At 51.4% G+C, this 27,210-nt stretch overlaps 1 protein-coding gene across 1 annotated transcript in view; it reads right to left on the bottom strand.

The window, feature by feature from the left end:
* Positions 1–2,107: 2,107 nt before the first annotated feature.
* Positions 2,108–27,210, bottom strand: part of LOC138847690 (neuronal membrane glycoprotein M6-b) — a 104,301-nt gene continuing 79,198 nt past the window's right edge. Inside the window, exons 3-9 of the mRNA XM_089325255.1 lie at positions 9,938–10,002; positions 9,606–9,725; positions 5,661–5,848; positions 4,765–4,978; positions 3,749–3,822; positions 3,212–3,277; positions 2,108–2,928 (exon numbers count right to left, since the gene is read on the bottom strand). Of these exons, the coding sequence (XP_089181381.1) occupies positions 2,848–2,928; positions 3,212–3,277; positions 3,749–3,822; positions 4,765–4,978; positions 5,661–5,848; positions 9,606–9,725; positions 9,938–10,002 (808 nt within the window). The 3' untranslated portion in view covers positions 2,108–2,847. The remainder of the gene's footprint in view (positions 2,929–3,211; positions 3,278–3,748; positions 3,823–4,764; positions 4,979–5,660; positions 5,849–9,605; positions 9,726–9,937; positions 10,003–27,210) is intronic.

The raw sequence follows: 27,210 nt of genomic DNA, 5'->3' as shown, positions 1-27,210 counted from the left end.
TATTAATACTCCGGCAGGGGTGAAAGGTGACTCAGTATTAATAATACTCTGCTAGCAGAGCCATGAGTCGGCATTAATACTCCGGCAGGGGTCAAAGGTGACTCGGCATTAATAATACTCTGCTAGCAGAGCCGTGACTCGGCATTAATACTCCGGCAGGGGTCAAAGGTGACTCAGTATTAATAATACTCTGCTAGCAGAGGCGTGACTCGGCATTAATACTCTGGCAGGGGTCAAAGGTGACTCAGTATTAATAATACTCTGCTAGCAGAGCCGTGACTCGGCATTAATACTCCGGAAGGGGTCAAAGGTGACTCGGTATTAATACTCCGGCAGGGGTCAAAGGTGACTCAGTATTAATATTACTCTGCTAGCAGAGCCGTGACTCGGCATTAATACCCTGAAAGGGGTCAAAGCTGACTCAGCATTAATACTACTCTGCTAGCAGAGCCGTGACTCGGCATTAATACTCCGGCAGCGGTCAAAGGTGACTCAGTATTAATACTCCGGCAGGGGTCAAAGGTGACTCAGTATTAATACTACTGACTCTGCTAGCAGAGCCGTGACTCGGCATTAATACTCCGGCAGGGGTCAAAGGTGACTCAGTATTAATAATACTCTGCTACAAGAGCCGTGACTCGGCATTAATACTCCGGCAGGGGTCAAAGGTGACTCAGTATTAATACTACTCATCTGCTAGCAGAGCCGTGACTTGGCATTAATACTCTGGCAGGGGTCAAAGGTGACTCGGCATTAATACTCCGGCAGGGGTCAAAGGTGACTCAGTATTAATAATACTCTGCTAGCAGAGCCATGACTCGGCATTAATACTCCGGCAGCGGTCAAAGGTGACTCAGTATTAATACTACTCTGCTAGCAGAGCCGTGACTCGGCATTAATACTCCGGCAGGGGTCAAAGGTGACTCAGTATTAATAATACTCTGCTAGCAGAGCCGTGACTCGGCATTAATACTCCGGCAGCGGTCAAAGGTGACTCAGTATTAATACTACTCTGCTAGCAGAGCCGTGACTCGGCATTAATACTCCGGCAGGGGTCAAAGGTGACTCAGTATTAATAATACTCTGCTAGCAGAGCCGTGACTCGGCATTAATACTCCGGCAGGGGTCAAAGGTGACTCAGTATTAATAATACTCTGCTAGCAGAGGCGTGACTCAGCATTAATACTCTGGCAGGGGTCAAAGGTGACTCGGCATTAATACTACTCATCTGCTAGCAGAGCCGTGACTTGGCATTAATACTCGGACAGGGGTCAAAGGTGACTCAGTATTAATACTACTCATCTGCTAGCAGAGCCGCGACTCGGCATTAATACTCCGGCAGGGGTCAAAGGTGACTCGGCATTAATACTCCGGCAGGGGTCAAAGGTGACTCGGTATTAATACTACTCATCTGCTAGCAGAGCCGTGACTCGGCATTAATACTCCGGCAGGGGTCAAAGGTGACTCAGTATTAATAATACTCATCTGCTAGCAGAGCCGTGACTCGGCATTAATACTCCGGCAGGGGTCAAAGGTGACTCAGTATTAATAATACTCATCTGCTAGCAGAGCCGTGACTCGGCATTAATACTCTGGCAGGGGTCAAAGGTGGCTCAGTATTAATACTCTGCTAGCAGAGCCTGACTCAGTATTAATACTCTGGAAGGGGTCAAAGGTGACTCAGCATTAATAATACTCTGGCAGGGGTCAAAGGTGACTCGGTATTAATACTCCTCACTCTGCTAGCAGAGCCGCGCGTGCGCTCCAGTACTAGTTCGCTCCGTGTTAAAAGGGCCAGAGGAGCGTCAGCACACAGACACCGTGAACTCGGCACGCGGTCACCAGGGAGAAGCCAGACGGAGCAGGCGGCACTGTGCCGGGCGTCTGTCGTGACGTCCTCTCGGCCTGTCGGGTCTACACGGCCCCGAGACGGGAACACGGTTCATTTTCAGTCAATAAAAACTCCTGGAGGTGGAGACGTCAGACGTCAGAAAGTGTCAGACCCGGAACTGGGTACAGTCGGCCATCTTGTTAGTCTACCGGGCAGAACCAATCAGATCTTAGTCTGTGATTGGGGTACAGTCGGCCATCTTGTTAGTCTACCAGGCGCAACCAGTCAAATCTGAGTCTGTAATTCGGGGTACAGTCGGCCATCTTGTTAGTCTACCGGGCGGAACCAGTCAAATCTGAGTCTGTAATTCGGGGTACAGTCGGCCATCTTGTTAGTCTACCAGGCAGAACCAATCAGATCTTTGTAATCGGGGTACAGTCGGCCATCTTAGTCTACCAGGCAGAACCAATCAGATCTAACTCTGTAATTCGGGGTACAGTCGGCCATCTTGTTAGTCTACCGGGTGGAGCCAATCAGATCTTAGTCTGTGATTCTGGGTACAGTCGGCCATCTTATTAGTCTACCAGGCAGAACCAATCAGATCTTAGTCTGTGATTCGGGGTACAGTCGGCCATCTTGTTAGTCTACCAGGCAGAACCAATCAGATCTTTGTAATCGGGGTTCAGTCGGCCATCTTGTTAGTCTACCGGGCGGAACCAATCAGATCTGAGTCTGTAATCGGGGTACAGTCGGCCATCTTGTTAGTCTACCAGGCAGAACCAATCAGATCTTTGTAATCGGGGTACAGTCGGCCATCTTGTTAGTCTACCGGGCGGAACCAATCAGATCTTTGTAATCGGGGTTCAGTCGGCCATCTTGTTAGTCTAGCGCTACGGAAGCTATTTTACAAATTACTGCGACAAAACTGCACAAAGCGAGCGCCTGCTCTGGCGTGTGCGTGACGTCCGCGCTGCAGGGCAGACGCTGTCTAGAGCCCCGCGCGGGCCTCGCGGAACTCAGAATTTAGTGCAGCAGTCGTCGCGACTCTTAAACTTCAACACCGCATAGTTATATGTGGTGGCCATCATGTAGGTCAGCTGGCGGGAGAGAACAAGACAGGACGGTAAGACATGTGGGCGCGGGTTCGAGTCCCCAAACATCCTTCTAGCTGTGTGTGTGTGTGTGTGTGTTGACTGTGATGTTGTGCTGGGTATAAAAAAAAAATAATGTGCCGTAAAAAACTCGGCTCAGGCACGGGCGGACCGTGCTGCCGGTCACGGCGTCCATCTTGGCTTACAGTGTGCGTGACGTGGCGGACGCTGGCTGGAAGGGAAATCTGTCGGTGTGTCTAGGCGGGTGCCGGGTGACGGGGTTACTCACCAGGGCGACGACCGTGGCGCCGGCTCCGGCACACGCCACGATGAACAGGTGGTAGGACACGTAGAACTAGGAAAGAACACGGCACCAGCGTGAGTTATGGCCTTGGTGGGGAGGGTGATGTAATGGCCGGCGCCCGCTCCAGCGGGCAGTTCGCTCACGGCGGCCATCTTGCATCTCACTCGCTCACGGCGGCCATCTCGTTCACAGCGGCCATCTTGCGTATCACTCGCTCACGGCGGCCATCTCGCGTCTCACTCGCTCACGGCGGCCATCTTGCACCTCACTCGCTCGTGGCGGCCATCTCGCGTCTCACTCGCTCATGGCGGCCATCTCGCGTCTCACTCGCTCACGGCGGCCATCTTGCGTCTCACTCGCTCACGGCGGCCACCTCGCGTCTCACTCGCTCATGGCGGCCACCTCGCGTCTCACTCGCTCATGGCGGCCATCTTGTGTCTCACTCGCTCATGGCGGCCATCTTGCGTCTCACTCGCTCACGGCGGCCATGTGTGAGCCCACGGCACTCGGGGCGCAGGTTACCTCGTTTGTGTTGCAGATGTTCTCCAGGGCGGAACCACATATTTTTCCGGGGAAAGCATTCCAAGGAATGATACCTGAAAGAGGACAATCCCCACAGAGAATGCTACCGCGACAAACGACAGCACACCTCGTGTCCGCGCCAGCCCTCCCCACTCCGGATACCAACTGACACGCGAACTATGGGCCGTGTCTCCAGGGCCACACCCGGGTCCCTCCAGGGCCACATCCAGGTCCCCCAGGGCCACATCCGGGTCTCCAGGGCCACATCCGGGTCCCCCAGGACAACACCCGGGTCCCCCAGGGCCACACCCGGGTCCCCCAGGGCCACATCCGGGTCTCCAGGGCCACATCCAGGTCCCCCAGTGCCACATCCGGGTCCCCCAGGGCCACATCCGGGTCTCCAGGACCACATCCGGGTCCCCGAGGGCCACATCCGAGTCCCCCAGGGCCACATCCGGGTCTCCAGGGCCACTTCCGGGTCCCTCCAGGGCCACATCCGGGTCCCCCAGGGCCACTTCTGGGTCCCCCAGGGCCACATCTAGGTCCCCCAGGGCCACTTCCGGTTCTCCAGGGCCACTTCCGGGTCTCCAGGGCCACATCCGGGTCCCCCAGGGCCACATCCGGGTCTCCCAGGGCCACATCCGGGTCCCCCAGGGCTACTTCCGGGTCCCCCAGGGCCACATCCGGGTCTCCAGGGCCACATCCGGGTCCCCCAGGGCCACTTCTAGGTCCCTCCAGGGCCACATCCGGGTCTCCAGGGCCACATCCGGGTCCCCCAGGACCACTTCCGGGTCCCCCTGAGCCACATCCGGGTCCCCCAGGGCCACATCTAGGTCCCTCCAGGGCCACATCCGGGTCCCCCAGGGCCACTTCTAGGTCCCTCCAGGGCCACATCCGGGTCCCCCAGGGCTCCTCCTTTGAGGAGTTGGAGACCTCCAGGGCAAGTCATCAGATTACTTGTTTAGCTTGTCGGAATCCAGGAAGTTTATACTCATTTTAAAAAACTTAAAACTGACCGGAAGCAAACGGAAGAACCGCCTCTGCCCCCCGACTGCGTCTTCTATCCTTGACCAATAGCGTGTCGTCACGCCTCAAGGGACGTGGGAAGTCGCCACGGAAACCAGCGATTTCAAAATAGTTGGACAGATACAGATACAGAGGATTGAAGTTGGGCGCGGGTTCGAGTCCCGGCTGCTCCACTTCCTGTCCAGCTCTCTGCTGTGGCCTGGGAAAGCAGTGGACGACGGCCCGAGTCCTTGGACCCCCCTGTACCCCCACATGAGACCCTGAAGAGGCTCCCGGCTCCGGATCGGCACAGCTCCGGCGAAAGTGAACCAGCGGACGGAAGACCCCTCCAACTCTTTCACATAAATCAGTCTTTATGTTTAAAAAATTTTTTTTTAGGTTTTAATCTCCTTCCGGAGGATGTCCCCCTTCAGATAGTCTTTTTTTTTATTTTTATTTTATTTTTGGACAAGCAGAGTGGACAGTGAGAGAGAGAGACACAGAGAGAGAGAAAGGTCTTCCTTTGCCGTTGGTTCACCTTCCAAGATGGCCGCCGTGGCGGGGGCTGTGCCAATCCGATGGCGGGGGCTGTGCCAATCCGATGGCGGGGGCCAGGTGCTTCCTCCCGGTCTCCCATGGGGGTGCAGGGTCCATCCTCCACTGCCCTCCCTGGCCTGGAAGAGGGGCAACCGGGACTCGGACCGGGACTAGAACCCGCAAGGTGGAGGATTAGCCAGGTGAGCCGTGGAGGATTAGCCGGGTGAGCCGTGGAGGATTAGCCGGGTGAGCCACGGAGGATTAGCCAGGTGAGCCGTGGAGGATTAGCCAGGTGAGCCGTGGAGGATTAGCCGGGTGAGCCGCGGTGGCGCCGGCCCCCAGACTCCCGCAACCGCCGCGGCGGTACTTACACCTCACTCAGCGAGGCGTGGTCGCTGGCGTTGGTGGAGAAGTGCTGTTCCAGGATCGCCACGGTGCCCGCCAGCGCCACGTGCCCGCAGCCGCAGAACAAGGCGACCCCGGAGAAGCAGAGGATGGTGGCCACCAGCGACGCGTACGGGACGCCGCCCAGACACCGGATGCAGCACTCGAAGCAGCCTGAACCCAGACGAGAGAGAGAGAGAGAGAGAGAGAGAGAGAGAGAAGCCGTGATCGGGCAAGGCCCTCATGGACACGCCAGCAGGGAAGGCCCCGGGCCGCCGGCTTTCCCGCCATCTTAATCTCCCGAGGGCCACAGAGGTCATCACCAGGCCGTGACCCCGTCGGAGGGTCCAAGAAGGGCACGGAATTGCTTTGGCAGAGCCGGGGTTTTCCCGGGGGGGAGGGGAGGTGACCAGGACGACCTGATCCAGTGATGGACACTGTCGGTGTATCCGGCAAAAAAAATCTCAATGTGTTCATTTTGGAAGGGGTCATGGGGGTCACGGGGTATTTTGGTTTTTCTGATTCGGCACTCAAGTTTCGTTCAAGCGAATGTCAGAAATTACAACTTTTTTTTTACTAAAAAAAAAAAAATTCCACCAGCCCCAGCGGCACAAGCAGGTCATTCCTAACCCTCCCCCTCCCCCGCCAGCCGCCATCTTGTCTCCCCTACCGCACGTTGAAGAGTCAGAACCTGCAACTGGCGAGTGACATTGAAGTACTTAGAAAAAAAAAAAACAAGAAAAAAAAGACAAAAATGAGCGTCCGTGAAGCGACATGAAGGGGAAAGAACCGTAATAGTTCACTTTTTTTTAAAATTTTTTTAAGCACAAACACCCCAGTGTGCACTAGCCTGAGACGGTTCACATATAAACCACGTGGTGTGGGGGAGGGGAAAACACCCAGCGACGCCTCCACCTCTCAATGGCCGTTCTGTCTCCGGCATCCCTAGAACCTTTTGTGCCGGACGCCGGAATAAAACCCCCTTCTGTCCTTGGGCTCGCGGATGGCCGTCGCCATGGCGGCGCGGTCACGACGGGCCAAGCGGTCAGCCCACGTTGTCCGTGATGGCGGCCGCAGATTTTCAAGCCGGGTCAGGAGGAGGGCGCCGGACGCCTCTGCCTCTCAAACGGCCGCAAGCAGCTCTCAGCAGGGGGTCACGGAGCCCCCTCCGTGGTGGGGTGGGGGAGGGGCGTTGGTGACGTCTGGGGGTGGGCGGGGCCAGTGCTACTGGTATGTGGAAGCCTCCTAACCCAGACTTATCTGGGCCTCACTGCAGCTGCGCGGCACATCTGCATCCCACACGGCAAGGCTGGCTTGACCCCACCTCCCTGTGACACCCCACACGGCAAGGCTGGCTTGACCCCACCTCCCTCTCACATCCACACGGCAAGGCTGGCTTGACCCCACCTCCCTGTGACATCCCACACGGCACGGCTGGCTTGACCCCACCTCCCTGTGACACCCCACACGGCAAGGCTGGCTTGACCCCACCTCCCTCTCACCTCCCACACGGCACGGCTGGCTTGACCCCACCTCCCTCTCACCTCCCACACGGCAAGGCTGGCTTGACCCCACCTCCCTCTCACCTCCCACACGGCACGGCTGGCTTGACCCCACCTCCCTCTCACCTCCCACACGGCAAGGCTGGCTTGACCCCACCTCCCTCTCACCTCCCACACGGCAAGGCTGGCTTGACCCCACCTCCCTCTCACATCCACACGGCAAGGCTGGCTTGACCCCACCTCGGCTCCACATTCCTGCTAGCGCATCCGGGAGGCGACAGGTCAAGTCCGCGGCTCCCCTGCCACCCACACTGGAAGCCGCGTGGAGCTCCCGGCTCCCGGGTGCCGCCGAGCCTCGGCCCTGCCGTTGTAGAGGCATTGTGGGACATGAACCGGGAGACGGGAAGAAACATCTCAGTGTCTCTTTCTCACATCTGTAAGAAAATAAAATTTTTTTTTTTTTAAAAAAAATCTTAGATGGTTCGATTTTTCTCGCACACGTGTGTGCACGCCAACGACGGCTTTTCACATGTCCTGGAGGGCGAGAAAAAAAATTGCGCGAAATTCAGATTTCCGTGTCCATAAACAGGATTGTGTCGGAGCACAGCCACACCCTGTTCATTTGCATACTGTCTGTGGCTGCTCTCAGATTCTAAAAGCAGACAGAGCTGAACACTTTTAGTTAAAAAGTGTGAGTTCATTTTGGGACAAAAAAAAAGGTTTTGAATACCTGGGGAAAAAATGTGTATTAAAACGTCTTGCGTAGATGTCACTTATTTTACACCATTTTAATTCCAGTTCTCCTGGACATTTTCTTTTCTTTTTATTATTATTATTATTATTATTATTGACAGGCAGAGTGGACAGTGAGAGAGAGAGACAGAGAGAAGGTCTTCCTTTTTGCCATTGGTTTGCCTTCCAAGATGGCCGCCGCGGCCGGCGCACTGTGCCAATCCGATGGCAGGAGCCAGGTGCTTCTCCTGGTCTCCCGTGCGGGTGCAGGGTGCACTCCCCTCCCCCCATAATGTCCCTCGCACCCGCAACCCTCCCCACTCCCTCCCCCCTTCCTTTCACGTCAAGATTCATTTTCGGTCGTGCAGGGCGCTAACTCTCTGACGTCAAGCTCCGAGCTCTCGGTTCCTCCCGGAGGCCGGAACCCGCCACGTCCCGCCGTGCTCGCTCGCCACGAACCAGTCACGTGACCCCGTGAGTGCACCATCACCGGGTCAAAAAAAAAAAAAAACCCAAAACCCTCTGAATTCTGATACAGATCCATCTCGCGGTTTCCCACACGTATTCTTGAAACGAAGGCCGTCTGCCCCCTGCCCCGTCCCGGGCTCCCCAAGCAGGTGGCACACGTCCGGCTGCCCGCCGGCCACCCCCAGAGGCCGGCCAGTGTCCCTCGGGAGACGGGCACGCGGCCTCATCCAACCTACCTGGCGGGAACCGAGTCCTGGGATCCGCGATCCGGCCGTCACGGCCTCTGAAAGGTGGTGACGGCGGCTAAATCGGGGGCGCAAAGCAGTGAGCCCGCCAACCAACACGTCTAGGGGCGCTCACGGCGCTCTGGGAGCCCCAGTGGACACGGCCACGTAGTGCCCCGACGTGGAGAGTTTTCTGCCTAATGCCCAGACACGGCTGACCGTGACCCCGAGTCAGTCAGGAGGCCCCGACGTGGAGAGTTTTCTGCCTAATGCCCAGACACGGCTGACCGTGACACCGAGTCAGTCAGGTGGCCCCGACGTGGGGAGTTTCATGCCTAACGCCCAGACACGGCTGACCGTGACACCGAGTCAGTCAGGTGCCCCGACGTGGACAGTTTCATGCCTAATGCCCAGACACGGCTGACTGGGACACCGAGTCAGTCAGGTGCCCCGACGTGGAGAGTTTTCTGCCTAAAGCCCAGACACGGCTGACCGTGACACCGAGTCAGTCAGGAGGCCCCGACGTGGACAGTTTCATGCCTAATGCCCAGACACGGCTGACCGTGACACCCAGTCAGTCAGGTGGCCCCGACGTGGAGAGTTTCATGCCTAACGCCCAGACACGGCTGACCGTGACACCGAGTCAGTCAGGTGGCCCCGACGTGGACAGTTTTCTGCCTAATGCCCAGACACGGCTGACCGTGACACCGAGTCAGTCAGGTGGCCCCGACGTGGAGAGTTTTCTGCCTAACGCCCAGACACGGCTGACCGTGACACCCAGTCAGTCAGGGCAGAGGGTGGTGGCAGAACAAAGTGGAGAAACGCGGGGTGACAATGGACAAGGGGCGAGAGAAAAGAAAGATGGCCGACAATATTTCGAGGGCCAGGCCCGAGCGCACACGTGACTGCGTCAAGCAGAACGTGAAACGTCAAACCGAAAGCCATCACGAGGGGTAGCAAAGAGGACTTGCTGTGAGGGGTCACCCCGAGGCCGTACGGATTTACCTGGACCGGGCCGGGGGCCAGCCCTGTCCCCCGCGGTCGGCACCGGAGGGTACTGGTCGTTCTGTGAGCCGGGACACATCCGGTGGTACCTGCCAATGTCCACTCCAGCTCTGCCGTTCACTGCCAATTCCAGGCGGCAAAGAGTCAGTGTCTCCACGTCCAGCAAAGATCTAGACCAGTATTTTTAGTATTCGCTCAACACACACTTCAAGGAAATGCCGAGTTAAAACACCTGCTACCGACCCCGTCCGTGCCGGCCGGTCAGCTCGGCCTGCCGCCACCGGGAAGGCCGGAGTCTCCCCGCCGCCGCGGAGTTGACACAAATCACTCACGCCCGCCAACGTGCCTGGCCCGGTAGGCTTCTGGCAACCGCGGGTTGGATTCCCGTCTAAAAACCCTGGAGAGGCCGGCAGGGGTCAAAGGTGACTCGGTATTAATAATACTCTGCTAGCAGAGCCATGACTCGGCATTAATACTCCGGCAGGGGTCAAAGGTGACTCAGTATTAATAATACTCTGCTAGCAGAGCCGCGACTCGGCATTAATACTCCGGCAGGGGTCAAAGGTGACTCAGTATTAATAATACTCTGCTAGCAGAGCCGTGACTCGGCATTAATACTCAGCATTAATACTCCGGCAGGGGTCAAAGGTGACTCGGTATTAATAATACTCTGCTAGCAGAGCCGTGACTCGGCATTAATACTCCGGCAGGGGTCAAAGGTGACTCAGTATTAATACTACTCATCTGCTAGCAGAGCCGTGACTCGGCATTAATACTCCGGCAGGGGTCAAAGGTGACTCAGTATTAATACTACTCATCTGCTAGCAGAGCCGTCGGCATTAATACTCCGGCAGGGGTCAAAGGTGACTCAGCATTAATAATACTCTGCTAGCAGAGCCGTGACTCGGCATTAATACTCCGGCAGGGGTCAAACGTGACTCAGCATTAATAATACTCTGCTAGCAGAGCCGTGACTCGGCATTAATACTCCGTCAGGGGTCAAAGCTGACTCAGCATTAATACTCCGGCAGGGGTCAAAGGTGACTCGGTATTAATAATACTCTGCTAGCAGAGCCGTGACTCGGCATTAATACTCCGGCAGGGGTCAAAGGTGACTCAGTATTAATACTACTCATCTGCTAGCAGAGCCGTGACTCGGCATTAATACTCCGGCAGGGGTCAAAGGTGACTCAGTATTAATACTACTCATCTGCTAGCAGAGCCGTCGGCATTAATACTCCGGCAGGGGTCAAAGGTGACTCAGCATTAATAATACTCTGCTAGCAGAGCCGTGACTCGGCATTAATACTCCGGCAGGGGTCAAACGTGACTCAGCATTAATAATACTCTGCTAGCAGAGCCGTGACTCGGCATTAATACTCAGCATTAATACTCCGGCAGGGGTCAAAGGTGACTCAGTATTAATAATACTCTGCTAGCAGAGCCGTGACTCGGCATTAATACTCAGCATTAATACTCCGGCAGGGGTCAAAGGTGACTCAGTATTAATAATACTCTGCTAGCAGAGCCGTGACTCGGCATTAATACTCCGGCAGGGGTCAAAGGTGACTCAGCATTAATAATACTCATCTGCTAGCAGAGCCGTGACTCGGCATTAATACTCCGGCAGGGGTCAAACGTGACTCAGCATTAATAATACTCTGCTAGCAGAGCCGTGACTCGGCATTAATACTCAGCATTAATACTCCGGCAGGGGTCAAAGGTGACTCAGTATTAATAATACTCTGCTAGCAGAGCCGTGACTCGGCATTAATACTCCGGCAGGGGTCAAAGCTGACTCAGCATTAATACTCCGGCAGGGGTCCAAGGTGACTCAGTATTAATAATACTCATCTGCTAGCAGAGCCGTGACTCGGCATTAATACTCCGGCAGGTGTCAAACGTGACTCAGCATTAATAATACTCTGCTAGCAGAGCCATGACTCGGCATTAATACTCAGCATTAATACTCCGGCAGGGGTCAAAGGTGACTCAGTATTAATAATACTCTGCTAGCAGAGCCGTGACTCGGCATTAATACTCCGGCAGGGGTCAAAGGTGACTCAGTATTAATAATACTCTGCTAGCAGAGCCGTGACTCGGCATTAATACTCCGTCAGGGGTCAAAGCTGACTCAGCATTAATACTCCGGCAGGGGTCAAAGGTGACTCAGTATTAATAATACTCTGCTAGCAGAGCCGTGACTCGGCATTAATACTCCGTCAGGGGTCAAAGCTGACTCAGCATTAATACTCCGGCAGGGGTCAAAGGTGACTCAGTATTAATAATACTCTGATAGCAGTGCCATGACTCGGTATTAATACTCTGGCATGGGTCAAAGGTGACTCGGTATTAATACTCAGGCAGGGGTCAAAGGTGACTCAGTATTAATAATACTCTGCTAGCAGAGCCGTGACTCGGCATTAATACTCCGGCAGGGGTCAAAGGTGACTCAGTATTAATAATACTCTGCCAGCAGAGCCGTGACTCGGCATTAATACTCCGGCAGGGGTCAAAGGTGACTCAGTATTAATACTACTCTGCTAGCAGAGCCGTGACTCGGCATTAATACTCAGCATTAATACTCTGGCAGGGGTCAAATGTGACTCAGTATTAATAATACTCTGATAGCAGTGCCATGACTCGGTATTAATACTCTGGCATGGGTCAAAGGTGACTCGGTATTAATACTCAGGCAGGGGTCAAAGGTGACTCAGTATTAATAATACTCTGCTAGCAGAGCCGTGACTCGGCATTAATACTCCGGCAGGTGTCAAAGGTGACTCAGTATTAATAATACTCACTCTGCTAGCAGAGCCGTGACTCGGCATTAATACTCCGGCAGGGGTCAAAGGTGACTCGGTATTAATACTACTCATCTGCTAGCAGAGCCGTGAATCGGCATTAATACTCCGGCAGGTGTCAAAGGTGACTCAGTATTAATAATACTCACTCCGCTAGCAGAGCCGTGACTTGGCATTAATACTCCGGCAGGGGTCAAAGGTGACTCGGTATTAATACTACTCATCTGCTAGCAGAGCCGTGAATCGGCATTAATACTCCAGCAGGGGTCAAAGGTGACTCAGTATTAATACTACTCATCTGCTAGCAGAGCCGTGACTCGGCATTAATACTCCGGCAGGGGTCAAAGGTGACTCAGTATTATTACTACTCTGCTAGCAGAGCCGTGACTCGGCATTAATACTCCGGCAGGGGTCAAAGGTGACTCAGTATTATTAATAATCCGCTAGCAGAGCCGTGACTCGGCAGTAATACTCCGGCAGGGGTCTAAGGTGACCCAGTATTAATACTACTCTGTTAGCAGAGCCATGACTCGGCATTAATACTCCGGCAGGGGTCAAAGGTGAATCAGCATTAATAATACTCTGCTAGCAGAGCCGTGACTCGGCATTAATACTCCGGCAGGGGTCAAAGGTGACCCAGTATTAATACTACTCTGTTAGCAGAGCCATGACTCGGCATTAATACTCCAGCAGGGGTCAAAGGTGACTCAGTATTAATACTACTCATCTGCTAGCAGAGCCGTGACTCGGCATTAATACTCCGGCAGCGGTCAAAGTTGACTCAGCATTAATAATACTCTGCTAGCAGAGCCGTGACTCGGAATCAATACTCCGGCAGGGGTCAAAGGTGACTCAGTATTAATACTACTCTGCTAGCAGAGCCGTGACTCGGCATTAATACTCCGGCAGGGGTCAAAGGTGACTCAGTATTAATAATACTCTGCTAGCAGAGCCGTGACTCGGCATTAATACTCTGGCAGGGGTCAAAGGTGACTCAGTATTAACAATACTCTGCTAGCAGAGCCGTGACTCGGAATCAATACTCCGGCAGGGGTCAAAGGTGACTCAGTATTAATACTACTCTGCTAGCAGAGCCGTGACTCGGCATTAATACTCCGGCAGGGGTCAAAGGTGACTCAGTATTATTAATAATCCGCTAGCAGAGCCGTGACTCGGCAGTAATACTCCGGCAGGGGTCAAAGGTGACCCAGTATTAATACTACTCTGTTAGCAGAGACATGACTCGGCATTAATACTCTGGCAGGGGTCAAAGGTGACTCGGTATTAATAATACTCTGCTAGCAGAGCCGTGACTTGGCATTAATACTCCGGCAGGGGTCAAAGTGGACTCAGTATTACTACTACTCATCTGCTAGCAGAGCCGTGGCTCGGCATTAATACTCCAGCAGGGGTCAAAGGTGACTCAGTATTAATAATAGCATTAATACTCTGGCAGGGGTCAAAGGTGACTCAGTATTAATAATACTCTGCTAGCAGAGCCATGACTCGGCATTAATTCTCCGGCAGGGGTCAAAGGTGACTCAGTATTAATAATACTCTGCTAGCAGAGCCGTGACTCGGCATTAATACTCCGGCAGGGGTCAAAGGTGACTCGGTATTAATACTATTCACTCTGCTAGCAGAGCCGTGACTCGGCATTAATACTCCGGCAGGGGTCAAAGGTGACTCAGTATTAACAATACTCTGCTAGCAGAGCCGTGACTCGGCATTAATACTCCGGGTGGGATCAAAGGTGACTCGGTATTAATACTACCCATCTGCTAGCAGAGCCGTGACTCGGCATTAATACTCCGGCAGGGGTCAAAGGTGACCCAGTATTAATACTACTCTGCTAGCGGAGCCGTGACTCGGCATTAATACTCCGGCAAGGGTCAAAGGTGACTCAGTATTAATACTACTCATATGCTAGCAGAGCCGTGACTCGGCATTAATACTCCGGCAGGGGTCAAAGGTGACTCAGTATTAATAATGCTCTGCTAGCAGAGCCGTGACTCGGCATTAATACTCCGGCAGGGGTCAAATCTGACACAGCATTAATACTCCAGCAGTGGTCAAATGTGACTCAGTATTAATAATACTCTGCTAGCAGAGCCGTGACTCGGCATTAATACTCCGGCAGGGGTCAAAGGTGACTCAGTATTAATAATACTCTGCTAGCAGAGCCGTGACTCGGCATTAATACTCCGACAGGGGTCAAAGCTGACTCAGCATTAATACTCCGGCAGGGGTCAAAGGTGACTCAGTATTAATAATACTCTGCTAGCAGAGCCGTGACTCGGCATTAATACTCCGGAAGGGGTCAAAGGTGACTCGGTATTAATAATACTCTGCTAGCAGAGCCGTGACTCGGCATTAATACTCTGGCAGGGGTCAAATCTGACTCAGCATTAATACTACAGCAGTGGTCAAAGGTGACTCGGTATTAATAATACTCTGCTAGCAGAGCCGTGACTCGGCATTAATACTCCGGCAGCGGTCAAAGTTGACTCAGCATTAATAATACTCTGCTAGCAGAGCCATGACTCGGAATCAATACTCCGGCAGGGGTCAAAGGTGACTCAGTATTAATACTACTCTGCTAGCAGAGCCGTGACTCGGCATTAATACTCCGGCAGGGGTCAAAGGTGACTCAGTATTAATAATACTCTGCTAGCAGAGCCGTGACTCGGCATTAATACTCTGGCAGGGGTCAAAGGTGACTCAGTATTAACAATACTCTGCTAGCAGAGCCGTGACTCGGAATCAATACTCCGGCAGGGGTCAAAGGTGACTCAGTATTAATACTACTCTGCTAGCAGAGCCGTGACTCGGCATTAATACTCCGGCAGGGGTCAAAGGTGACTCAGTATTAATACTACTCTGCTAGCAGAGCCGTGACTCGGCATTAATACTCTGGAAGGGGTCAAAGGTACTCGGTATTAATACTCACTCTGCTAGCAGAGCCGTGACTCGGCATTAATACTCCGGCAGGGGTCAAAGGTGACTCAGTGTTAATAATACTCTGCTAGCAGAGCCGTGACTCGGCATTAATACTCTGGAAGGGGTCAAAGGTACTCGGTATTAATACTCACTCTGCTAGCAGAGCCGTGACTCGGCATTAATACTCCGGCAGGGGTCAAAGGTGACCCGGTATTAATACTACTCATCTGCTAGCAGAGCCGTGACTCGGCATTAATACTCCGGCAGGGGTCAAAGGTGACTCAGTATTAATAATACTCTGCTAGCAGAGCCGTGACTCGGCATTAATACTCCGGCAGGGGTCAAAGGTGACTCAGTATTAATAATACTCTGCTAGCAGAGCCGTGACTCGGCATTAATACTCCGGCAGGGGTCAAAGGTGACTCAGTATTAATAATACTCTGCTAGCAGAGCCTTGACTCGGCATTAATACTCCGGCAGGGGTCAAAGGTGACTCAGTATTAATACTACTCTGCTAGCAGAGCCGTGACTCGGCATTAATACTCCGGCAGGGGTCAATGCTGACTCAGCATTAATACTCCGGGAGGGGTCAAAGGTGACTCAGTATTAATAATACTCTGCTAGCAGAGCCGTGACTCGGCATTAATACTCCGGCAGGGGTCAAATCTGACACAGCATTAATACTCCAGCAGTGGTCAAATGTGACTCAGTATTAATAATACTCTGCTAGCAGAGCCGTGACTCGGCATTAATACTCCGGCAGGGGTCAAAGGTGACTCAGTATTAATAATACTCTGCTAGCAGAGCCGTGACTCGGCATTAATACTCCGACAGGGGTCAAAGCTGACTCAGCATTAATACTCCGGCAGGGGTCAAAGGTGACTCAGTATTAATAATACTCTGCTAGCAGAGCCGTGACTCGGCATTAATACTCCGGCAGGGGTCAAAGGTGACTCGGTATTAATAATACTCTGCTAGCAGAGCCGTGACTCGGCATTAATACTCTGGCAGGGGTCAAATCTGACTCAGCATTAATACTACAGCAGTGGTCAAAGGTGACTCGGTATTAATAATACTCTGCTAGCAGAGCCGTGACTCGGCATTAATACTCCGGCAGCGGTCAAAGTTGACTCAGCATTAATAATACTCTGCTAGCAGAGCCGTGACTCGGAATCAATACTCCGGCAGGGGTCAAAGGTGACTCAGTATTAATACTACTCTGCTAGCAGAGCCGTGACTCGGCATTAATACTCCGGCAGGGGTCAAAGGTGACTCAGTATTAATAATACTCTGCTAGCAGAGCCGTGACTCGGCATTAATACTCTGGCAGGGGTCAAAGGTGACTCAGTATTAACAATACTCTGCTAGCAGAGCCGTGACTCGGAATCAATACTCCGGCAGGGGTCAAAGGTGACTCAGTATTAATACTACTCTGCTAGCAGAGCCGTGACTCGGCATTAATACTCCGGCAGGGGTCAAAGGTGACTCAGTATTAATACTACTCTGCTAGCAGAGCCGTGACTCGGCATTAATACTCCGGCAGGGGTCAAAGGTGACCCGGTATTAATAATACTCTGCTAGCAGAGCCGTGACTCGGCATTAATACTCCGGCAGCGGTCAAAGGTGACTCAGTATTAATACTACTCATCTGCTAGCAGAGCCGTGACTCGGCATTAATACTCCGGCAGGGGTCAAAGGTGACTCAGTATTAATACTACTCTGCTAGCAGAGCCGTGACTCGGCATTAATACTCCGGCAGGGGTCAAAGGTGACCCGGTATTAATAATACTCTGCTAGCAGAGCCGTGACTCGGCATTAATACTCCGGCAGCGGTCAAAGGTGACTCAGTATTAATACTACTCATCTGCTAGCAGAGCCGTGACTCGGCATTAATACTCCGGCAGGGGTCAAAGGTGACTCAGTATTAATAATACTCTGCTAGCAGAGCCGTGACTCGGCATTAATACTCCGGCAGGGGTCAATGCTGACTCAGCATTAATACTCCGGGAGGGGTCAAAGGTGACTCAGTATTAATAATACTCTGCTAGCAGAGCCGTGACTCGGCATTAATACTCCGGCAGGGGTCAAATCTGACACAGCATTAATACTCCAGCAGTGGTCAAATGTGACTCAGTATTAATAATACTCTGCTAGCAGAGCCGTGACTCGGCATTAATACTCCGGCAGGGGTCAAAGGTGACTCAGTATTAATAATACTCTGCTAGCAGAGCCGTGACTCGGCATTAATACTCCGGCAGGGGTCAAAGGTGACTCAGTATTAATACTACTCATCTGCTAGCAGAGCCGTGACTCGGCATTAATACTCCGACAGGGGTCAAAGCTGACTCAGCATTAATACTCCGGCAGGGGTCAAAGGTGACTCAGCATTAATACTACTCATCTGCTAGCAGAGCCGTGACTCGGCATTAATACTCCGGCAGGGGTCAAAGGTGACTCAGTATTAATAATACTCTGCTAGCAGAGCCGTGACTCGGCATTAATACTCCGGCAGGGGTCAATGCTGACTCAGCATTAATACTCCGGGAGGGGTCAAAGGTGACTCAGTATTAATAATACTCTGCTAGCAGAGCCGTGACTCGGCATTAATACTCCGGCAGGGGTCAAATCTGACACAGCATTAATACTCCAGCAGTGGTCAAATGTGACTCAGTATTAATAATACTCTGCTAGCAGAGCCGTGACTCGGCATTAATACTCCGGCAGGGGTCAAAGGTGACTCAGTATTAATAATACTCTGCTAGCAGAGCCGTGACTCGGCATTAATACTCCGGCAGGGGTCAAAGGTGACTCAGTATTAATACTACTCTGCTAGCAGAGCCGTGACTCGGCATTAATACTCCGGCAGGGGTCAAAGGTGACCCGGTATTAATAATACTCTGCTAGCAGAGCCGTGACTCGGCATTAATACTCCGGCAGCGGTCAAAGGTGACTCAGTATTAATACTACTCATCTGCTAGCAGAGCCGTGACTCGGCATTAATACTCCGGCAGGGGTCAAAGGTGACTCAGTATTAATAATACTCTGCTAGCAGAGCCGTGACTCGGCATTAATACTCCGGCAGGGGTCAATGCTGACTCAGCATTAATACTCCAGGAGGGGTCAAAGGTGACTCAGTATTAATAATACTCTGCTAGCAGAGCCGTGACTCGGCATTAATACTCCGGCAGGGGTCAAATCTGACACAGCATTAATACTCCGGCAGGGGTCAAAGGTGACTCAGTATTAATAATACTCTGCTAGCAGAGCCGTGACTCGGCATTAATACTCCGGCAGGGGTCAAAGGTGACTCAGTATTAATAATACTCTGCTAGCAGAGCCGTGACTCGGCATTAATACTCCGGCAGCGGTCAAAGGTGACTCAGTATTAATACTACTCATCTGCTAGCAGAGCCGTGACTCGGCATTAATACTCCGGCAGGGGTCAAAGGTGACTCAGTATTAATACTACTCTGCTAGCAGAGCCGTGACTCGGCATTAATACTCCGGCAGGGGTCAAAGGTGACCCGGTATTAATAATACTCTGCTAGCAGAGCCGTGACTCGGCATTAATACTCCGGCAGCGGTCAAAGGTTACTCATTATTAATAATACTCTGCTAGCAGAGCCGTGACTCGGCATTAATACTCCGGCAGGGGTCAAATCTGACTCAGCATTAATACTACAGCAGTGGTCAAAGGTGACTCGGTATTAATAATACTCTGCTAGCAGAGAGGTGACTCGGCATTAATACTCCGGCAGCGGTCAAAGTTGACTCAGCATTAATAATACTCTGCTAGCAGAGCCGTGACTCGGAATCAATACTCCGGCAGGGGTCAAAGGTGACTCAGTATTAATACTACTCTGCTAGCAGAGCCGTGACTCGGCATTAATACTCCGGCAGGGGTCAAAGGTGACTCAGTATTAATAATACTCTGCTAGCAGAGCCGTGACTCGGCATTAATACTCTGGCAGGGGTCAAAGGTGACTCAGTATTAACAATACTCTGCTAGCAGAGCCGTGACTCGGAATCAATACTCCGGCAGGGGTCAAAGGTGACTCAGTATTAATACTACTCTGCTAGCAGAGCCGTGACTCGGCATTAATACTCCGGCAGGGGTCAAAGGTGACTCAGTATTAATACTACTCTGCTAGCAGAGCCGTGACTCGGCATTAATACTCCGGCAGGGGTCAAAGGTGACCCGGTATTAATAATACTCTGCTAGCAGAGCCGTGACTCGGCATTAATACTCCGGCAGCGGTCAAAGGTGACTCAGTATTAATACTACTCATCTGCTAGCAGAGCCGTGACTCGGCATTAATACTCCGGCAGGGGTCAAAGGTGACTCAGTATTAATACTACTCTGCTAGCAGAGCCGTGACTCGGCATTAATACTCCGGCAGGGGTCAAAGGTGACCCGGTATTAATAATACTCTGCTAGCAGAGCCGTGACTCGGCATTAATACTCCGGCAGCGGTCAAAGGTGACTCAGTATTAATACTACTCATCTGCTAGCAGAGCCGTGACTCGGCATTAATACTCCGGCAGGGGTCAAAGGTGACTCAGTATTAATACTACTCATCTGCTAGCAGAGCCGTGACTCGGCATTAATACTCCGGCAGGGGTCAAAGGTGACTCAGTATTAATACTACTCTGCTAGCAGAGCCGTGACTCGGCATTAATACTCCGGCAGGGGTCAAAGGTGACCCGGTATTAATAATACTCTGCTAGCAGAGCCGTGACTCGGCATTAATACTCCGGCAGCGGTCAAAGGTGACTCAGTATTAATACTACTCATCTGCTAGCAGAGCCGTGACTCGGCATTAATACTCCGGCAGGGGTCAAAGGTGACTCAGTATTAATACTACTCATCTGCTAGCAGAGCCGTGACTCGGCATTAATACTCCGGCAGGGGTCAAAGGTGACTCAGTATTAATAATACTCTGCTAGCAGAGCCGTGACTCGGCATTAATACTCCGGCAGGGGTCAATGCTGACTCAGCATTAATACTCCGGGAGGGGTCAAAGGTGACTCAGTATTAATAATACTCTGCTAGCAGAGCCGTGACTCGGCATTAATACTCCGGCAGGGGTCAAATCTGACACAGCATTAATACTCCAGCAGTGGTCAAATGTGACTCAGTATTAATAATACTCTGCTAGCAGAGCCGTGACTCGGCATTAATACTCCGGCAGGGGTCAAAGGTGACTCAGTATTAATAATACTCTGCTAGCAGAGCCGTGACTCGGCATTAATACTCCGGCAGGGGTCAAAGGTGACTCAGTATTAATACTACTCATCTGCTAGCAGAGCCGTGACTCGGCATTAATACTCCGGCAGGGGTCAAAGGTGACTCAGTATTAATAATACTCTGCTAGCAGAGCCGTGACTCGGCATTAATACTCCGGCAGGGGTCAATGCTGACTCAGCATTAATACTCCGGGAGGGGTCAAAGGTGACTCAGTATTAATAATACTCTGCTAGCAGAGCCGTGACTCGGCATTAATACTCCGGCAGGGGTCAAATCTGACACAGCATTAATACTCCAGCAGTGGTCAAATGTGACTCAGTATTAATAATACTCTGCTAGCAGAGCCGTGACTCGGCATTAATACTCCGGCAGGGGTCAAAGGTGACTCAGTATTAATAATACTCTGCTAGCAGAGCCGTGACTCGGCATTAATACTCCGGCAGGGGTCAAAGGTGACTCAGTATTAATACTACTCATCTGCTAGCAGAGCCGTGACTCGGCATTAATACTCCGACAGGGGTCAAAGCTGACTCAGCATTAATACTCCGGCATGGGTCAAAGGTGACTCAGCATTAATACTACTCATCTGCTAGCAGATCCGTGACTCGGCATTAATACTCCGGCAGGGGTCAAAGGTGACTCAGTATTAATAATACTCTGCTAGCAGAGCCGTGACTCGGCATTAATACTCCGGCAGGGGTCAATGATGACTCAGCGTTAATACTCCGGGAGGGGTCAAAGGTGACTCAGTATTAATAATACTCTGCTAGCAGAGCCGTGACTCGGCATTAATACTCCGGCAGGGGTCAAATCTGACTCAGCATTAATACTACAGCAGTGGTCAAAGGTGACTCGGTATTAATAATACTCTGCTAGCAGAGCCGTGACTCGGCATTAATACTCCGGCAGCGGTCAAAGTTGACTCAGCATTAATAATACTCTGCTAGCAGAGCCGTGACTCGGAATCAATACTCCGGCAGGGGTCAAAGGTGACTCAGTATTAATACTACTCTGCTAGCAGAGCCGTGACTCGGCATTAATACTCCGGCAGGGGTCAAAGGTGACTCAGTATTAATAATACTCTGCTAGCAGAGCCGTGACTCGGCATTAATACTCTGGCAGGGGTCAAAGGTGACTCAGTATTAACAATACTCTGCTAGCAGAGCCGTGACTCGGAATCAATACTCCGGCAGGGGTCAAAGGTGACTCAGTATTAATACTACTCTGCTAGCAGAGCCGTGACTCGGCATTAATACTCCGGCAGGGGTCAAAGGTGACTCAGTATTAATACTACTCTGCTAGCAGAGCCGTGACTCGGCATTAATACTCCGGCAGGGGTCAAAGGTGACCCGGTATTAATAATACTCTGCTAGCAGAGCCGTGACTCGGCATTAATACTCCGGCAGCGGTCAAAGGTGACTCAGTATTAATACTACTCATCTGCTAGCAGAGCCGTGACTCGGCATTAATACTCCGGCAGGGGTCAAAGGTGACTCAGTATTAATACTACTCTGCTAGCAGAGCCGTGACTCGGCATTAATACTCCGGCAGCGGTCAAAGGTGACTCAGTATTAATACTACTCATCTGCTAGCAGAGCCGTGACTCGGCATTAATACTCCGGCAGGGGTCAAAGGTGACTCAGTATTAATACTACTCATCTGCTAGCAGAGCCGTGACTCGGCATTAATACTCCGGCAGGGGTCAAAGGTGACTCAGTATTAATAATACTCTGCTAGCAGAGCCGTGACTCGGCATTAATACTCCGGCAGGGGTCAATGCTGACTCAGCATTAATGCTCCGGGAGGGGTCAAAGGTGACTCAGTATTAATAATACTCTGCTAGCAGAGCCGTGACTCGGCATTAATACTCCGGCAGGGGTCAAATCTGACACAGCATTAATACTCCAGCAGTGGTCAAATGTGACTCAGTATTAATAATACTCTGCTAGCAGAGCCGTGACTCGGCATTAATACTCCGGCAGGGGTCAAAGGTGACTCAGTATTAATAATACTCTGCTAGCAGAGCCGTGACTCGGCATTAATACTCCGGCAGGGGTCAAAGGTGACTCAGTATTAATACTACTCATCTGCTAGCAGAGCCGTGACTCGGCATTAATACTCCGGCAGGGGTCAAAGGTGACTCAGTATTAATAATACTCTGCTAGCAGAGCCGTGACTCGGCATTAATACTCCGGCAGGGGTCAATGCTGACTCAGCATTAATACTCCGGGAGGGGTCAAAGGTGACTCAGTATTAATAATACTCTGCTAGCAGAGCCGTGACTCGGCATTAATACTCCGGCAGGGGTCAAATCTGACACAGCATTAATACTCCAGCAGTGGTCAAATGTGACTCAGTATTAATAATACTCTGCTAGCAGAGCCGTGACTCGGCATTAATACTCCGGCAGGGGTCAAAGGTGACTCAGTATTAATAATACTCTGCTAGCAGAGCCGTGACTCGGCATTAATACTCCGGCAGGGGTCAAAGGTGACTCAGTATTAATACTACTCATCTGCTAGCAGAGCCGTGACTCGGCATTAATACTCCGACAGGGGTCAAAGCTGACTCAGCATTAATACTCCGGCATGGGTCAAAGGTGACTCAGCATTAATACTACTCATCTGCTAGCAGATCCGTGACTCGGCATTAATACTCCGGCAGGGGTCAAAGGTGACTCAGTATTAATAATACTCTGCTAGCAGAGCCGTGACTCGGCATTAATACTCCGGCAGGGGTCAATGATGACTCAGCGTTAATACTCCGGGAGGGGTCAAAGGTGACTCAGTATTAATAATACTCTGCTAGCAGAGCCGTGACTCGGCATTAATACTCCGGCAGGGGTCAAATCTGACTCAGCATTAATACTACAGCAGTGGTCAAAGGTGACTCGGTATTAATAATACTCTGCTAGCAGAGCCGTGACTCGGCATTAATACTCCGGCAGCGGTCAAAGTTGACTCAGCATTAATAATACTCTGCTAGCAGAGCCGTGACTCGGAATCAATACTCCGGCAGGGGTCAAAGGTGACTCAGTATTAATACTACTCTGCTAGCAGAGCCGTGACTCGGAATCAATACTCCGGCAGGGGTCAAAGGTGACTCAGTATTAATACTACTCTGCTAGCAGAGCCGTGACTCGGCATTAATACTCCGGCAGGGGTCAAAGGTGACTCAGTATTAATACTACTCTGCTAGCAGAGCCGTGACTCGGCATTAATACTCCGGCAGGGGTCAAAGGTGACCCGGTATTAATAATACTCTGCTAGCAGAGCCGTGACTCGGCATTAATACTCCGGCAGCGGTCAAAGGTGACTCAGTATTAATACTACTCATCTGCTAGCAGAGCCGTGACTCGGCATTAATACTCCGGCAGGGGTCAAAGGTGACTCAGTATTAATACTACTCTGCTAGCAGAGCCGTGACTCGGCATTAATACTCCGGCAGCGGTCAAAGGTGACTCAGTATTAATACTACTCATCTGCTAGCAGAGCCGTGACTCGGCATTAATACTCCGGCAGGGGTCAAAGGTGACTCAGTATTAATACTACTCATCTGCTAGCAGAGCCGTGACTCGGCATTAATACTCCGGCAGGGGTCAAAGGTGACTCAGTATTAATAATACTCTGCTAGCAGAGCCGTGACTCGGCATTAATACTCCGGCAGGGGTCAATGCTGACTCAGCATTAATGCTCCGGGAGGGGTCAAAGGTGACTCAGTATTAATAATACTCTGCTATCAGAGCCGTGTCTCGGCATTAATACTCCGGCAGGGGTCAAATCTGACACAGCATTAATACTCCAGCAGTGGTCAAATGTGACTCAGTATTAATAATACTCTGCTAGCAGAGCCGTGACTCGGCATTAATACTCCGGCAGGGGTCAAAGGTGACTCAGTATTAATAATACTCTGCTAGCAGAGCCGTGACTCGGCATTAATACTCCGGCAGGGGTCAAAGGTGACTCAGTATTAATACTACTCATCTGCTAGCAGAGCCGTGACTCGGCATTAATACTCCGGCAGGGGTCAAAGGTGACTCAGTATTAATAATACTCTGCTAGCAGAGCCGTGACTCGGCATTAATACTCCGGCAGGGGTCAATGCTGACTCAGCATTAATACTCCGGGAGGGGTCAAAGGTGACTCAGTATTAATAATACTCTGCTAGCAGAGCCGTGACTCGGCATTAATACTCCGGCAGGGGTCAAATCTGACACAGCATTAATACTCCAGCAGTGGTCAAATGTGACTCAGTATTAATAATACTCTGCTAGCAGAGCCGTGACTCGGCATTAATACTCCGGCAGGGGTCAAAGGTGACTCAGTATTAATAATACTCTGCTAGCAGAGCCGTGACTCGGCATTAATACTCCGGCAGGGGTCAAAGGTGACTCAGTATTAATACTACTCATCTGCTAGCAGAGCCGTGACTCGGCATTAATACTCCGACAGGGGTCAAAGCTGACTCAGCATTAATACTCCGGCAGGGGTCAAAGGTGACTCAGCATTAATACTACTCATCTGCTAGCAGAGCCGTGACTCGGCATTAATACTCCAGCAGGGGTCAAAGGTGACTCAGTATTAATAATACTCTGCTAGCAGAGCCGTGACTCGGCATTAATACTCCGGCAGGGGTCAATGCTGACTCAGCATTAATACTCCGGGAGGGGTCAAAGGTGACTCAGTATTAATAATACTCTGCTAGCAGAGCCGTGACTCGGCATTAATACTCCGGCAGGGGGCAAATCTGACACAGCATTAATACTCCAGCAGTGGTCAAATGTGACTCAGTATTAATAATACTCTGCTAGCAGAGCCGTGACTCGGCATTAATACTCCGGCAGGGGTCAAAGGTGACTCAGTATTAATAATAATCTGCTAGCAGAGCCGTGACTCGGCATTAATACTCCGGCAGGGGTCAAAGGTGACTCAGTATTAATACTACTCTGCTAGCAGAGCCGTGACTCGGCATTAATACTCCGGCAGGGATCAAAGGTGACCCGGTATTAATAATACTCTGCTAGCAGAGCCGTGACTCGGCATTAATACTCCGGCAGCGGTCAAAGGTGACTCAGTATTAATACTACTCATCTGCTAGCAGAGCCGTGACTCGGCATTAATACTCCGGCAGGGGTCAAAGGTGACTCAGTATTAATAATACTCTGCTAGCAGAGCCGTGACTCGGCATTAATACTCCGGCAGGGGTCAATGCTGACTCAGCATTAATACTCCGGGAGGGGTCAAAGGTGACTCAGTATTAATAATACTCTGCTAGCAGAGCCGTGACTCGGCATTAATACTCCGGCAGGGGTCAAATCTGACACAGCATTAATACTCCAGCAGTGGTCAAATGTGACTCAGTATTAATAATACTCTGCTAGCAGAGCCGTGACTCGGCATTAATACTCCGGCAGGGGTCAAAGGTGACTCAGTATTAATAATACTCTGCTAGCAGAGCCGTGACTCGGCATTAATACTCCGGCAGCGGTCAAAGGTGACTCAGTATTAATACTACTCATCTGCTAGCAGAGCCGTGACTCGGCATTAATACTCCGGCAGGGGTCAAAGGTGACTCAGTATTAATACTACTCTGCTAGCAGAGCCGTGACTCGGCATTAATACTCCGGCAGGGGTCAAAGGTGACCCGGTATTAATAATACTCTGCTAGCAGAGCCGTGACTCGGCATTAATACTCCGGCAGCGGTCAAAGGTTACTCAGTATTAATAATACTCTGCTAGCAGAGCCGTGACTCGGCATTAATACTCCGGCAGGGGTCAAATCTGACTCAGCATTAATACTACAGCAGTGGTCAAAGGTGACTCGGTATTAATAATACTCTGCTAGCAGAGCCGTGACTCGGCATTAATACTCCGGCAGCGGTCAAAGTTGACTCAGCATTAATAATACTCTGCTAGCAGAGCCGTGACTCGGAATCAATACTCCGGCAGGGGTCAAAGGTGACTCAGTATTAATACTACTCTGCTAGCAGAGCCGTGACTCGGCATTAATACTCCGGCAGGGGTCAAAGGTGACTCAGTATTAATAATACTCTGCTAGCAGAGCCGTGACTCGGCATTAATACTCTGGCAGGGGTCAAAGGTGACTCAGTATTAACAATACTCTGCTAGCAGAGCCGTGACTCGGAATCAATACTCCGGCAGGGGTCAAAGGTGACTCAGTATTAATACTACTCTGCTAGCAGAGCCGTGACTCGGCATTAATACTCCGGCAGGGGTCAAAGGTGACCCGGTATTAATAATACTCTGCTAGCAGAGCCGTGACTCGGCATTAATACTCCGGCAGGGGTCAAAGCTGACTCAGCATTAATACTACTCATCTGCTTGCAGAGCAGCGACTCGGCATTAATACTCCGGCAGGGGTCAAAGGTGACTCAGTATTAATAATACTCTGCTAGCAGAGCCGTAACTCGGCATTAATACTCCGGCAGGGGTCAAAGGTGACTCAGCATTAATAATACTCTGCTAGCAGAGCCGTGACTCGGCATTAATACTCCGTCAGGGGTCAAAGCTGACTCAGCATTAATACTCCGGCAGGGGTCAAAGGTGACTCAGTATTAATAATACTCTGCTAGCAGAGCCGTGACTCGGCATTA

This window comes from Oryctolagus cuniculus, chromosome Y (assembly GCF_051225735.1).
Source record: "Oryctolagus cuniculus isolate XC-2025 breed Fujian yellow rabbit chromosome Y, ASM5122573v1, whole genome shotgun sequence".
NCBI classification, from domain to species: Eukaryota; Metazoa; Chordata; class Mammalia; order Lagomorpha; family Leporidae; genus Oryctolagus; species Oryctolagus cuniculus.
This window is presented reverse-complemented; position numbering and strand designations above follow the sequence as displayed.